The following is a 12,811-nucleotide window of genomic DNA, read 5'->3' on the forward strand; positions in this document are numbered from 1 at the left end:
CTTGCTTGCATAGTTTCTAAGAAGTTTAGTATAATTTCTTATATATTTGTTCCACTGTAGGTTTTTTCCCGCTTTTGCTTCTTTCAGGATTTTTTCCTTATTTTCTGTAGTTTAAAAATGATAAGACTAGGTATAGGTTTTTTTGTTTCGTTTCATTTTTAGCGTTTATCCTGCTTGGTATTTTCTGAGCTCTGTGGATCTCTGATTTGGTGTCGAACATTAATTTGGAAAACTTCTCAGCCATTATAGCTTCAGATATTTCATCTTTTCTTTTGTCTTTCTTCTTCTGTTGTTTCCACACTCATATGTTACACCTTTTGTAGTTGTCCCACTCAGATAATCTGTTGTTCTTTTTTTTTTTCAGATTTTTGTTTTTCCATTTTGGAAATTTCTATTAATATATCCTTAAGCTCAGAGATTTTTTCCTCAGCCTTACCCAGTCTACTAATGACACCATCAAAGGCATTCTTTTTTGTTACAGTGTTACCACACTTTATTATATTCGTGCCCCCAAATCCTGACAAGATAATAGCACTTTTTTCTTACGTTTTCTAAAATTTGGCTTTAAGATATTTTTTACTTATTATTACATCATAGCTATATGACAAATACCTTAAATAATTTTATATTATTAACATTTGCAACATACAACAGAACATGTATGCTATAATGCAATGGGGTCCCCAACCTTTTTGGCACCAGGGACTGGTTTCATGGAAGATGGGGGTGAGAGTGTTGGGGGACAGGAGGTGGAGCTCAGGCATCAGGCCAGCTTCACTTGTGACCCAGTTCCTAACAGACTGTGGACTGGTACTAGTCCATGGCCTTGGGATTGGGTGCCCCTGGTATAGATTTTATTTATTTATTTTATTTTATTTTTAAATTTTAAAATATATTTTATTGATTATGCTCTTACAGTTGTCCCATTTTTTCTACACCCTCCGCCCTGCACCCTTCCTTTCACTAGCATTTCCCGCCTCAGTTCATGTCCACAGGTTGTACGTATAAGTTCTTTGGTTTTTCCATTTCCCACACTATTCTTAACTTCACCCTGTCTATTTTGTACCTACCATTTATGCTTCTTATTCCCTGTACCTTTTTACCCATTCTCCCTCCTCCCCCTCCCTGCTGATAACCCTCCATGTGATCTCCATTTCTGTGATTCTGTTCCTGTTATGCTTGTTTGCTTAGTTTGTTTTTGTTTTTGTTTTGTTTTTTTATGTTCAGTTGTTAATAGTTGTGAGTTTGTTGTCATTTTACTGGTCATATTTTTGATCATCTTCTTTTACTTAAATAAGTCCCTTTAACATTTCATGTAATAAGGGCTTGGTGATGATGAACTCCTTTAATTTTACCTTATCTGTGAATCACTTTATCTGCTCTCCCATTCTAAATGATAGCTTTGCAGGATAGAGTAATCTTGGATGGTGGTCCTTGCCCTTCATGACATTGAATACTTCTTTCCAGCCCCTTCTTGCCTGCAAGGTTTCTTGTGAGAAATCAGCTGACAGTCTCATGGGCACTCCTTTGTAGGTAACTCTCTCCTTTCCTCTTGCTGCTTTTAAGATTCTCTCCTTATCTTTCATCTTGGGTAACTGAATTATGATGTGTCTCGGTGTGTGTTCCTCCTTGGGTCCAATTTCTCTGGAACTCTGGGCTTCCTAGACTTCCTAGAAGTCTATTTCCTTTGCCAGATTGGGGAAGTTCTCCTTCATTATTTGTTCAAATAAGTTTTTAGTTTTTTGCTCTCCTCTTGTCCCTCTGGCACCCCTATGATTCAGATGTTGGAACATTTACAGTTGTCCTGGAGGTTCCTAAGCCTCTCTTCATCTTTTTGAATTCTTGTTTTTTCATTCTGTTCTTGTTGAATGTTTATTTCTTCCTTCTGCTTTAGGTTGTTGATGAGTCCCGGTTTCCTTCCCTTTACTGTTGGTTCCCTGTACATTTTCCTTTATTTCACTTTGCATAGCCTTCACTTTTTCCTCTATTTTGCAACCATACTCAACCATTTCTGTGAGCATCCTGATTACCAGTGTTTTGAACTCTGCATCTGATAGGTTGGCTATCTTTTCATTGCTATGTTCTATATTTGGGTGTTGATCTGTTCTTCCATTTGAGCCATATTTTTTTGTCTCTGTGCACTTGATATATGGTAAGGGGTGGGGACTTAGGTATTTGCCAGGGTCGGGCAACCCATGTCACTGTGGTGTGGCACTGTTTATGAGGGAGGGGTCCGAGAGAGAGAAGAGTGCTGCTTGCTCAGCTCTTGGCTGGCTTTCAGTCACTTCCCTCACTACCCACAAGCAAATTGGGTTCTTCTGGTGCTGATTCTGGGGAAGGTGGGTTTGTGTATATTCTAGGGTCTCTCCAACAAACTCCTTTGTGAAGCTTGGAGTTTATCCTGCCGTCGCAATCCCCACAGGTTTTTACAGTCAGGTTTTGAGGCTTTATTTTTCCCTGCACTGGAACCCTGGGTTGTGTAGTCTGTGTCACTCCACAGTTGTTCCAGTTTATCTGCTTGCAAATGTGGGACCGCCCACTCCGCCAGCCGCTGCCTTGCCATGAGTCCTCTCTGCCCCAGCTGCCCGTCTCCGCTCCTCCAACTGGTCTGGATGAATGTTTCTTCTTTAACTCCTTGGTTGTAGGACTTCCATACAGTTTGATTTTTTGGCAGTTCTGGTTATTTTTTGTTTTTAAATTTGTTGCCCTTCTTTTGGTTGTATGAGGAGGCAAAGTATATCTATCTACACCTCCATCTTCTCTAGATGTACCTGGTTTTGAACAGAGTTATAAATCAGCAATTTTCAACCTTTTTTATCTCATGGCACACATAAACTAATTACTAAAATTCTGTGGCACACCAAAAAGATATTTTTTGCTGATCTGACAAAAAAATAGGTATAATTTTGATTCATTCACACCAGATGGCTGTTGTGTTGGCTGTTGCCATTTTTTACTTTGACAGTCTAGCAGGAGTGTCCAACCTTTTGGTGTGTCTGGGCCTAACTGGAAGAAGAAGAGTTGTCTTGGGCCACACATTAAATACACAAACACTAACAAAACCTGATGAGCAAAGAAATGGTATTAAGTAAATTTACGATTTTGTGTTGGGCCACATTCATAGCCATCCTGGGCCACATGCGGCCCGTGGGCAGCGGGTTGAACACCCCTGAAGGGGAAAAGAGGTCAGTGCCCGTGACCAAGTTGTCAGGTATTGCGTGTTTTAAACATTCTTGCAGCTTACCAGAGTGCTGCGGCGTACTGGTTGGAATCGTGGGTATAAGTTATAGTTTATATATGAATACTTTTGTTTAACATTTATCTTATAGTGTTATAGGCAAGCCTGTTAGAAATCACGTATGATTTTCCATTTAATTACAAAAAATGTTTATCCTCACCCAAGGACATTTTTTCATTGTTTTGCTTGGAGAGAGGTAGAGAGAGAGAGATATGAGATATGAGAGAGAAACATTGGCTGCCTATACACTCCCCAGGTTGGGATTGAACCTGCAACCTGGGTATGTACCCTGAATGGGAATCAAATGCTTGACCTTTTGGTCTACTGGATGATGCTCCAACTAACAGCCATACCAGCCAGTGAGATGTTTTTCATTTTAGAAGAGCTTGTCAGGAAGGCATTATCTGTTACACACCCGTTTGCTTAACTGCCACTCGTTTGGGGAATCTATCTGTATTTCTCTGGCATTAATCTAGTGATGTATATATCAATTCTTTATATAAATAAAGAAAGAAAGCAACAAACATGTTTTGTTGTAGAAACTAAGTAGCGTTTAGACTGGCCATGAGACAGTTTTCAGGGTACCTATAGGAGCTTCTTCTCCCTTCTTGGCAAATCCAGGCTATTTAAAGGCCATCACATTGCCTTGTTGCTACAGGGATTGTTAATGAGGGATAAGGAGAAAACTATTCCATACTTGCTATCTTACTTCTTGAGGTTTGATTTTTGATAATTTAAAATGTTTTTGAAATGCTGGATTATGCAGTGTGGTAAAGAAAGGAGATCTGTTAGTTTGACTGTCTCTTCATAGACCAATATTTGAGGCTATCCACAATCTTCCTTCAGTTAAAAACTGAGTCTTGTCAGCTGTTAAAATATGGCAGCATTGGGCAAATGCAGCAGTGGACATGATGTAATGGCTGGAAGTAGTACCTTTTTGAAATAGGCTCTGTCTCTAAATTTATTGGTGACAGTATTAGGCTTACATGCAAGTTATAATGGAATAACACGTAATAACTAGATATTTTTAGTTTATCTTTGTTTTAGAGGATTGCACATTTAAAGGATTGTTTTAGAGGTTTTTTGAAAACTCATAATCCCTGAGTCTACATTTTTAGATATACTCATCTGACACCAGAAAAATAAATACTTAATTCTTATTTTACAAAGAGATCTGTAAAATAATTGTACGTGTGAATGAGAATTTTCATTTGTTACTATAAAGTCACTCAAAGAAATAGTATAGAAAATTAATACCTTCTATGGATATTTAGCTCTAAAATTTTAAGTAGTATACTAGTTAGAATTTCAGGAAGATTTCTCATTTACAAGGTTTGGTGCTTTGGTGTATCTGTCCTTGAGTTTTCTCTTAATACATTTAAAAATAAAAATAGTAAGGTCAACTTTTATGTTTACAGTTCTGAGCAAAGAAGAATATTATCTGAATTCAGTCTTTGTAGCTCCCACTAATACAAGAAGGTAGCACTTGCCCTACTATGTAGATACAGAAGAGTTACCTCTAAAAATACCTCCTTCCACACATCGATGTGTTCACAGTACTGCCTTCGCGAGATTTGAGAATGAAGGGATAGAAGACAGTTCTTAGAGTGATCAACTGTTTTGCTTTTTTGTGGTTTATGAGAAAACCTATGAGTTGCCAACTGTAGGCAATTCATGTCTGAAATGCTGAAATCCATCTAGACTAGGCAGTTCTCTTTGGAGTAGTTGGTAAGGTTTAGGGCATAGATATTCCTCATTCATGTAAGTTGACCCATTCATGTAAGTGGGAGCAAAGGAGCAGACTTTCCTTTAGAGCAGAGTTTCTTAACCTATGTTCTGGTAAGAAATATGTTTTACATTATGATCCAGTCCAGCTTACATGCACTCACATGTGTACACAGATGTGCCAAACCATTCACGAATACTTTACTTTGTGCAGTGCATTCTAATTTATGTTCTGTTTCATTTTTTTAATGTCAAAATTAAATTCTATAAAATGGATTTCAAAACACAATGGTGGGCACACCTGCAGTTTGATAAACTCTGTTTAGGCTATTCCCTGATTCTCACCTTCAATTTTCTCTTTACCCTGCACAACTATATATGTGTTCTCTATTACATAGTGTCCTGCGAGATGGTTGATAAGCCGCTCTTTAAATTATGATGCAATTAAAATCTAAGGAAGAAGAGAAACTCTTAGGACACATAGATGTGTGGTTGTCTATGTAGTAGTTCTACATATCCACCTATCTGCATATCTACTATCTATGCAGTAGCTCTGAGGGCAGGAGTCAGGATTGCTAGAGGACTTGGCTTTGTTCTCTTCTGTTCAGACAACGAATGGGTAATTTCATATTCCGAAGTATTTAAAAAGGTAGTTCCAATTTGGTGGGGAAATAACTCAAGCCAGAATTTGAATTTTTAAAAAAGAAATCATTTTAACCTAAAGAAATTCCAGATTCTTAGACTAGAGAAAATGAATAGGAAGGACTCCTTCACCGGTTTGGTTTTTGTCCCATGGTTCTTTTTTTCCATGGAATAAGATTTAGTGAAATATTATATCAAAAAAGAAAGTCCAATTTGAGGGACAGAAAATAAGTTTTAGTTATTCTACCCTTAATTGGCATATATTTGAACTTCAGTTAATGTGCAGAGTGAATGCATTTAGCAGGTTTATTTAAATTTATTTTCAGCTTTCAGGTTTTCTAATTTTAAATTAAATCATTGATTAGATTTTAAGTTGCCTCTAAACAGAACACACTTAAATCCTAATATCCAGAGTATTAAAGGCAGGGATGTGACAAATGAAGACTTGCCCCATGGTGCTATTAGGATCCTGCCCAGGAGTTATTTGAAGTTGGCAAGCTCATGGCCACTTAATCCTCATTATCGTCCAGATTTGAGTGTTTGTATTAACACAACCAGTCCAATTTTTAAAAAAGTGTAGGGAGGAAGATCTAGCGGGTTTAGTATTAATTTGAAAAGAATTACTTACGTTGTTATTATAAACTATACTTTCTTTAATATTTAGCTGAGCAAGGTAAATCTTATCTATACTGGAGGTTGAAAAGTAAAAGAATATGAAATGGATTATGATAGCTACAGGTTGATAATTTTGTATTTCAGAAGGTTAGTAAAGAATTGATATCTGTGATGGTAGGTTAATTGGTTAAAACAATTCTGAGGGAGACAGTAGTGATTAAAAACAAGTAAGGGTAGATATAGTTTTTTAGAAATTATATATCTGTATAGCTTAAAATGAACTCAACTAAATAATTCTTTAAGTAGTTATAGAATAAATTATCTTGTAGCAGTGCATTTGAGAAAGGAATGAGTGAATGAATGTTTTATTTTCTTGGTTATGGAGAGAGAAGTTTTTCAGTTGAAAACCATATATATATGTATATATATGTATATATATGTATATATATGTGTATATATGTGTATATATATATTAACATTTTTAAATTATTTTTATTTTTAGAGAGGGTGGGTAAGGAGAAAGAAGGGGAGAGAAACATCAATGTGAGAGAGAAACATTGATTGGGCTGCCTCTCACGCATGCCCAAACCAGGGACCAAATCTGCAACCTAGGCATGTACCTTGACTGGGAACTGAACCAGTGACCTTTAGCCTTAGGGGGACGATGTCCAACCAACTGAGCCACATTAGTCAGGACAGATAATGGGTTTTTTTAAAATCCTTTTTTATACAGCAGTTTTTGTCTGTATGAGAAAGAAAAAGATGGTTTGGGATGTGTAACTGTGACTTGGGCTCCTGAAAACTAGAAGGATATTATATTTAAAATGTAACTGATAGTGTAGACTTGGGGAAAACATTATCCAATAACATTTCATTAGGCTTTGTTGGTGCAGTATTGTCTTACGTGTTAGCGGTGTAGGTGAGGGGAGTGAACTGTGCTCCTAAAAACTGCAAGGCCTGCCTACCCTCTGCTAATAGGTGCACCTTAACAGTGGCTAGCAAATAATACCAAATATAGTTCTTGAAGTATAATTTCACAGAAATGAATTAAATGGTTAAGAACAATTATATTAAGATTAAATTTATATATTCACTATTTTTAGGTCCTAATATGTAAGGTTTGTCACTGTGAGCTCAGTAATCATGTTTACTTGTTTTTTATACAATAATAAATGTTTAAGGCTTCATTACACTAACTTTATCAAAATTATGTATAATTGGGGCTTTAAAGTCTTGATTGGTTTATTTGAGAAAAGTTAATAAAACTGATTATTTACTTTAAAGCTGCAGAAGAAAGAAGATCAGCAAGTAGAGCCTAAAAAAAGCACCAGCCCTAAAAAAGCTGCAGAGCCCACCGTTGATCTTTTAGGACTCGGTAAGTAATAAAAAGCCTCAGTCACCATGAGAGTTACAGAACAATTGAAACCTTTACTTCAAATTAAGATAATGGCTTTATTGTCAGTATGCTAAAAGATATCTGCTAGCTGAATTTGAAAATGGTATGATTACTTTGCTTAGTTCCTGCAAAAAAAGGAAGTGTTTAATAAGGGAGCTAGTCTCTGTCAGCACTGTCTTCACTGAAAGCCAAGTAATAAGTTCCTTGGGGAAGGAAAAGATATCAAAGTCATCTTCAAAGGCTTGGTAGACTGTGACATTTCAACATTTAAAGAGTAGATTCATTCTCTTTCTCTGTCTGTCTCTCTCTGTCTAATTTTGTCTGTGTTTGTGTGGCGGAGGCGGTGGGGGTGGGGGTGTCTCTTAGCAAAATAAGTCTGGGGCAGCCTTATTGTAAAATATGCTGGTTTAAAGAAAATTTAGTTAACTGAAGCAACATGCTTTATACTTACACCTACCAGCTAGATTCATTTTATATACCTGATTACAATAAAGCTCATTTTAATTTAATGTGATATTTATTCTCATGACTGATAGGTGTGTGTTGTCTCCCTGGTAAGTAAACAGGCTTTTTCATTCAAGAATTGCTTGTACCTTGCTTATCTACCAATATTGTTGGTTCTTTTTACATTTTTCTTCTCTTTTTTTCTAAAATAGCTTGGTAAAGGGTTATTTTTAGTAATATCTGAGCCTTCCAGCAGTAATTAATTTAAAAAATTTTTTTAGTTAGAGAAAGATTAAAGGAAAAGAATGAAAGATAGCTGAAGGGGAGAGTTGAACTTCATACACTGCCTTTCTTGATCTTAGTTCATACTGAGTAACTTGTTTTCTGCATGAAGAATTATAGTTGAATATTTTATTCATTTCCTAGGAAGCTAATATAACATGCAAATATACACCCTGGGGTTAAAAATCTCCTATGGTGGTAAAACTAAGTAGTGCGTTAGAAATATTTAAAAACTGTAATTTTGAAAATAGAGCTTCAGTCCAGGGCTCTAAATATGTTGAATTCTAGGCCTCACAATTGCTGTATTTTATTTCCTTTGCTATAAATGAGAGAAAAGAAAAAAGATTTACTACAAAAGTAAGAAAAAAATCTTAACTGAAACTGTATGCATCTTTGTCTTCATTGCAGCACTTTCTTTCCAGTCTGGGTGCCTGGTTTATTGGTTTATAACTTAGGAATGTAAGATGTAAACCAGACCTGACTCTTTTCCTATAGACCGATTCACTGATTCAACAAATACCTGTCAAGTGTCTTTTATGTGTCCAGGCACCAGTGTAGAAACTAGGGAGGTAGCTATGAAAGAAAGCATATAAAAATACCCGAGCTCTTGGAGTTTTCATTCTATCTGAGGAGACAGTGAATAAAGAACAGTTCAGTAAAATATGTCATAGATCAATATGGTAGGTGCTATAGATAAAAGAAAACAAAAATGAGTGGTTGTAATTTGAAATAGGGTTAGGGATGGGGGCATTCACTGAGATATCATTGGAGCAAAGACCCAGAGAAGCTGTGGATATCTGGGTATGTGGTGCGGGAACATTCTTAGTAGAAAGAACAGCAAGTGGAAAGACTCCGCTGTAGCAGCTTACTACTTCATGAGTGCAAGGACCAGCAATGAAGACAGTGTGGCTAGAGGGGAATGATCTGGGGAAGTGACGGTGGAGGAAAGTAAGGGGTGAGGAGAGGCAGACAGATGTGACTTTGGCTTTTACTCTGAGTGTTCTGGAAATATATTAGAGGGGCTTCAGCAAAGAAGTACATGATCTGACTTTTGTTTTTAAAGTATTGTAGCTGCAATGTTAGGAATAGATTGTAGCAGAGGAAGGTCAGAATCAGGGAGACCAGTAAGAAAACTATCACAAGAGCACAGGTGAAAGATGAGGATGGCTTAGAGCAGGCACTGGCATTGGGGGTTATGAGAGGTAATCAAGTTCTAGATATATTTTATTTTATTTATTTATTTTTTAAAATTTATTTATTTTTTTATTCAGTTACAATTGTCTGCATTTTCTCCCCTTCCCTCCACCCCACCCCAGCCAGTCCCACCTCCCTCCCCCACTTCTACCCTCCCCCTTGATTTTGTCCTTGTGTCCTTTACAGTAGCTCGTATAGACCCCTCTCCCCACTATCTCCTCCCCATTCCCCTGTGGCTATTGTTACAATGTTCTTAATTTCAATGTCTCTGGTTGTATTTTGTTTGCTTTTTTCTTTTGTTGATTATGTTCCAGTTAAGGGTGAGATCATATGGTATTTGGCCCTCACTGCCTGGCTTATTTCACTTAGCATAATGCTCTCCAGTTCCATCCATGCCATTGCAAAGGGTATAAGCTCCTTCTTTCTCTCTGCTGCGTAGAATTCCATTGTGTAAATGTACCATAATTTTTTGATCCACTCATTTGCTGATGGGCACTTAGGTTGCTTCCAGTACTTGGCTATTGTAAATTGTGCTGCTATGAACATTGGGGTGCATAGGTTCTTTTGGATTGGTGTTTCAGGGTTCTTAGGGTATAATCCCAGCAGTGGAATTGCTGGGTCAAAGGACAGTTCCATTTTTAGTTTTCTGAGGAAATTCCATACTGTTTTCCAAAGTGGCCGCAGCAGTCTGCATTCCCACCAACAGAGCACTAGGGTTCTTTTTTCTCTGCATCCTCTCCAACATTTGTTTGTTGATTTGTTTATGTTGGCCACTCTAACCAGTGTGAGATGGTACCTCATTGTGGTTTTATTTTGCATCTCTCTGATGGCTAGTGATGCTGAGCCTCTTTTCATATGTCTCTGGGCCCTCTGTATGTCTTCCTTGGAGAAGTGTCTGTTCAAGTCCTTTGCCCATTAAAAAAAAAAATCCCATTTTATATAGCAACAAGTTCTGGATATATTTTAAAGATAGTGCCAGTAGAATTTGCTGACCAATTGAAATTATAGGATATTTACCTTTGGGAATAAACCTGTAGAACAGGCAAATTAGGACAAGAAAAATTGTTGTAGCAATGTTTTGAGTAGCAAAGAGGGGGATGGGATCTAGTAGACAAATGGATTGTGACTGGCCTTAGATATCAGCTGTTATTGGAATAACGTTGCATAGCAAATAAACGCGCCCCCCGCCCCCCAGCTCAACTTATATCAATAAACATTTATGTCATTCTCAGGATCGGGTAGGGTGGGGGGGGCGGTCAACTAGGGCATCTCTGCTAGAACTTCATTTGATGTTTTCCACCTTTCTTATAGAAATAAACGTTTCCTTGCCTTCTTAATCTCAAAGTCAGTACCACTTCAGGGTTTGGTGATGGCAGCTCGCTCACTCTCCTCTTCTGGTATCAGTTTCTGTGACAGTCAGCTATTGCTGCCCATCCTGCCTAGTAACTCCAAAATCTGAGTGACTTGCATCAGTTCACATTTTTTTCTGTCTGTGTGTCTCCTGAGACAGCTGTCTGTCGCCAATGGGAGAACTTCTGGAAACGTGGTCTCAGGGGAGAACCTAGGTTCATTTAGGGCATGAAGGTGAAGGGAGTGTTAGAAGAGGAGGTTAAGGATATATAGAGGATTTTCCTGGTTACAGACACTTGTAGATCACACACTGGAAGAGTTGCAAAGGTAGGAGGGGTGGGTGATGGGGTCAGAAAGAGGGATATCTTGCTGATGGAATTTTAGCCACAAGAAACTGGGAGTGTCTTACCCAGAGCACATATAGCTCTTCACTCATGCTCGTTATCAATATCCAAAATTCTTTTAAAAAATATTTTCAGACATTTTTAAAAGTGATGATAAATAAGAAATTTGATAAGTTCATGAAAGTCTAGACCACAGAGAATCACAGGTCCCTTTCAGTTCAAAACATACAGTGCTCCTAAATCAGTATTGATTATCGGGGTCCACCTTGGGCAGCAGACTGTTTTTCTGGTCTTAAGCTTGCCACTTTCCCCAATGGGACTCTGGTTTCCCCCTGTCAATGGAGACATGGTGGGAGTAGGGAGCAGTATGATTTATGCTCATGCAAAAATGACAGCATATCCCCATATGAATGAGACCAGAATAAGCATTAACTTAAAATATCTTCAGAAAATACAGAGAAAACCCCGACATAATTTAATTCACTTTGAATAGTCTCATAATGGGGTAGTAGTTAAGATCATTTTTTACTGTAGTTATGTACTGCATAATGACTTTTTGGTTGACCATGGACCATATATACAACAGGGTCCCATAAGATTATAATGGAGCTGAAAAAATTCGATTGCCTAGTGACTTTGTAGCCTTGGTAATGTCTTAGCACAATGCATTGCTCGTGTGTTTGTGGTGTGAACAAACCACCTACATTGCCAGTCATATGAAAGTGTAGCACATGTACCTACAGCAGTAAACTATACCACGTAGATTTGTGTAAATACACTCTGTGTTTGCACAATAATGAAATCGCCTAACCACACATTTTCCTTTGTGAATAGGCACGTAACTATAATTTGACCTTCCTTTTAAATGAGTCTTTGGTGAGACCTTGTTGTTTTCTTCAACTTGGTGACTCAAGCTAAACCTACTATCTTCATCTCACCTTTCCTGATCTCTTCCGCATTCCAAGGACAAACATAAATGCTCTCTATATACTTTGTAGCCAGGATCAGCATTGTTTTTCTGAAAAGGACCAGATATTTTGGCTTTGCAGACCATATGGTCTCTGTTGTAATTATCCAGTTCTCCTATTGTTATAAGTAGACCTAAACAAATACATAAACAAATGATTATGGCTGTGTTCCAAAAAACTTTAAAAGTAGGCAGCAGGCTGTAGTTTGCTGACGTCTGCTTTATGTTCCTGATTATACCTGCAGAACTACTTCATATTTAGATGTTAATTTCTGTTTAAATCTTGCAGAAATACTATTCATAGTGCTTTACTCTAATGCCAGAAATAGGGACCGATACTTGATTATTACCTACCCTCTCTCTAGCCTTGGATAGAACCTAAGAGCTCGGGACCTTTCTTGACTAAGGGAAGAAGTGAACAATCCCTGAATGCTCTAGACTCAAATCAAACTCAAGACAGACACATCTTGACTTGAATAGGTTCCTTCTAAGTTGGAAGAGAATTGAAAGCTTCTGGGGCCTATGAGTTTTTCATGTCTTCTTCCTGTTTAGTTATTCTGGGACTGGGAATTACTCTGTTAGGCTAGTTCATTCTTTGTTGGTTATGATTTACT

The 12,811-nt window shown here is 37.6% G+C and overlaps 1 protein-coding gene across 3 annotated transcripts in view; it reads left to right on the forward strand.

Moving 5' to 3' along the window:
• The window catches only part of SMAP1 (small ArfGAP 1), a 141,817-nt gene that overhangs the window by 103,014 nt on the left and 25,992 nt on the right, over positions 1 to 12,811 (forward strand). For all 3 annotated transcript variants that reach the window (XM_024576666.4, XM_053913582.2, XM_053913583.1), the window contains one exon: positions 7,505 to 7,595. In XM_024576666.4, coding sequence (XP_024432434.2) covers positions 7,505 to 7,595 — 91 coding nt within the window. The remainder of the gene's footprint in view (positions 1 to 7,504; positions 7,596 to 12,811) is intronic.

The sequence above is a fragment of the Desmodus rotundus genome, chromosome 11, assembly GCF_022682495.2.
Source record: "Desmodus rotundus isolate HL8 chromosome 11, HLdesRot8A.1, whole genome shotgun sequence".
Classification (NCBI taxonomy): Eukaryota; Metazoa; Chordata; class Mammalia; order Chiroptera; family Phyllostomidae; genus Desmodus; species Desmodus rotundus.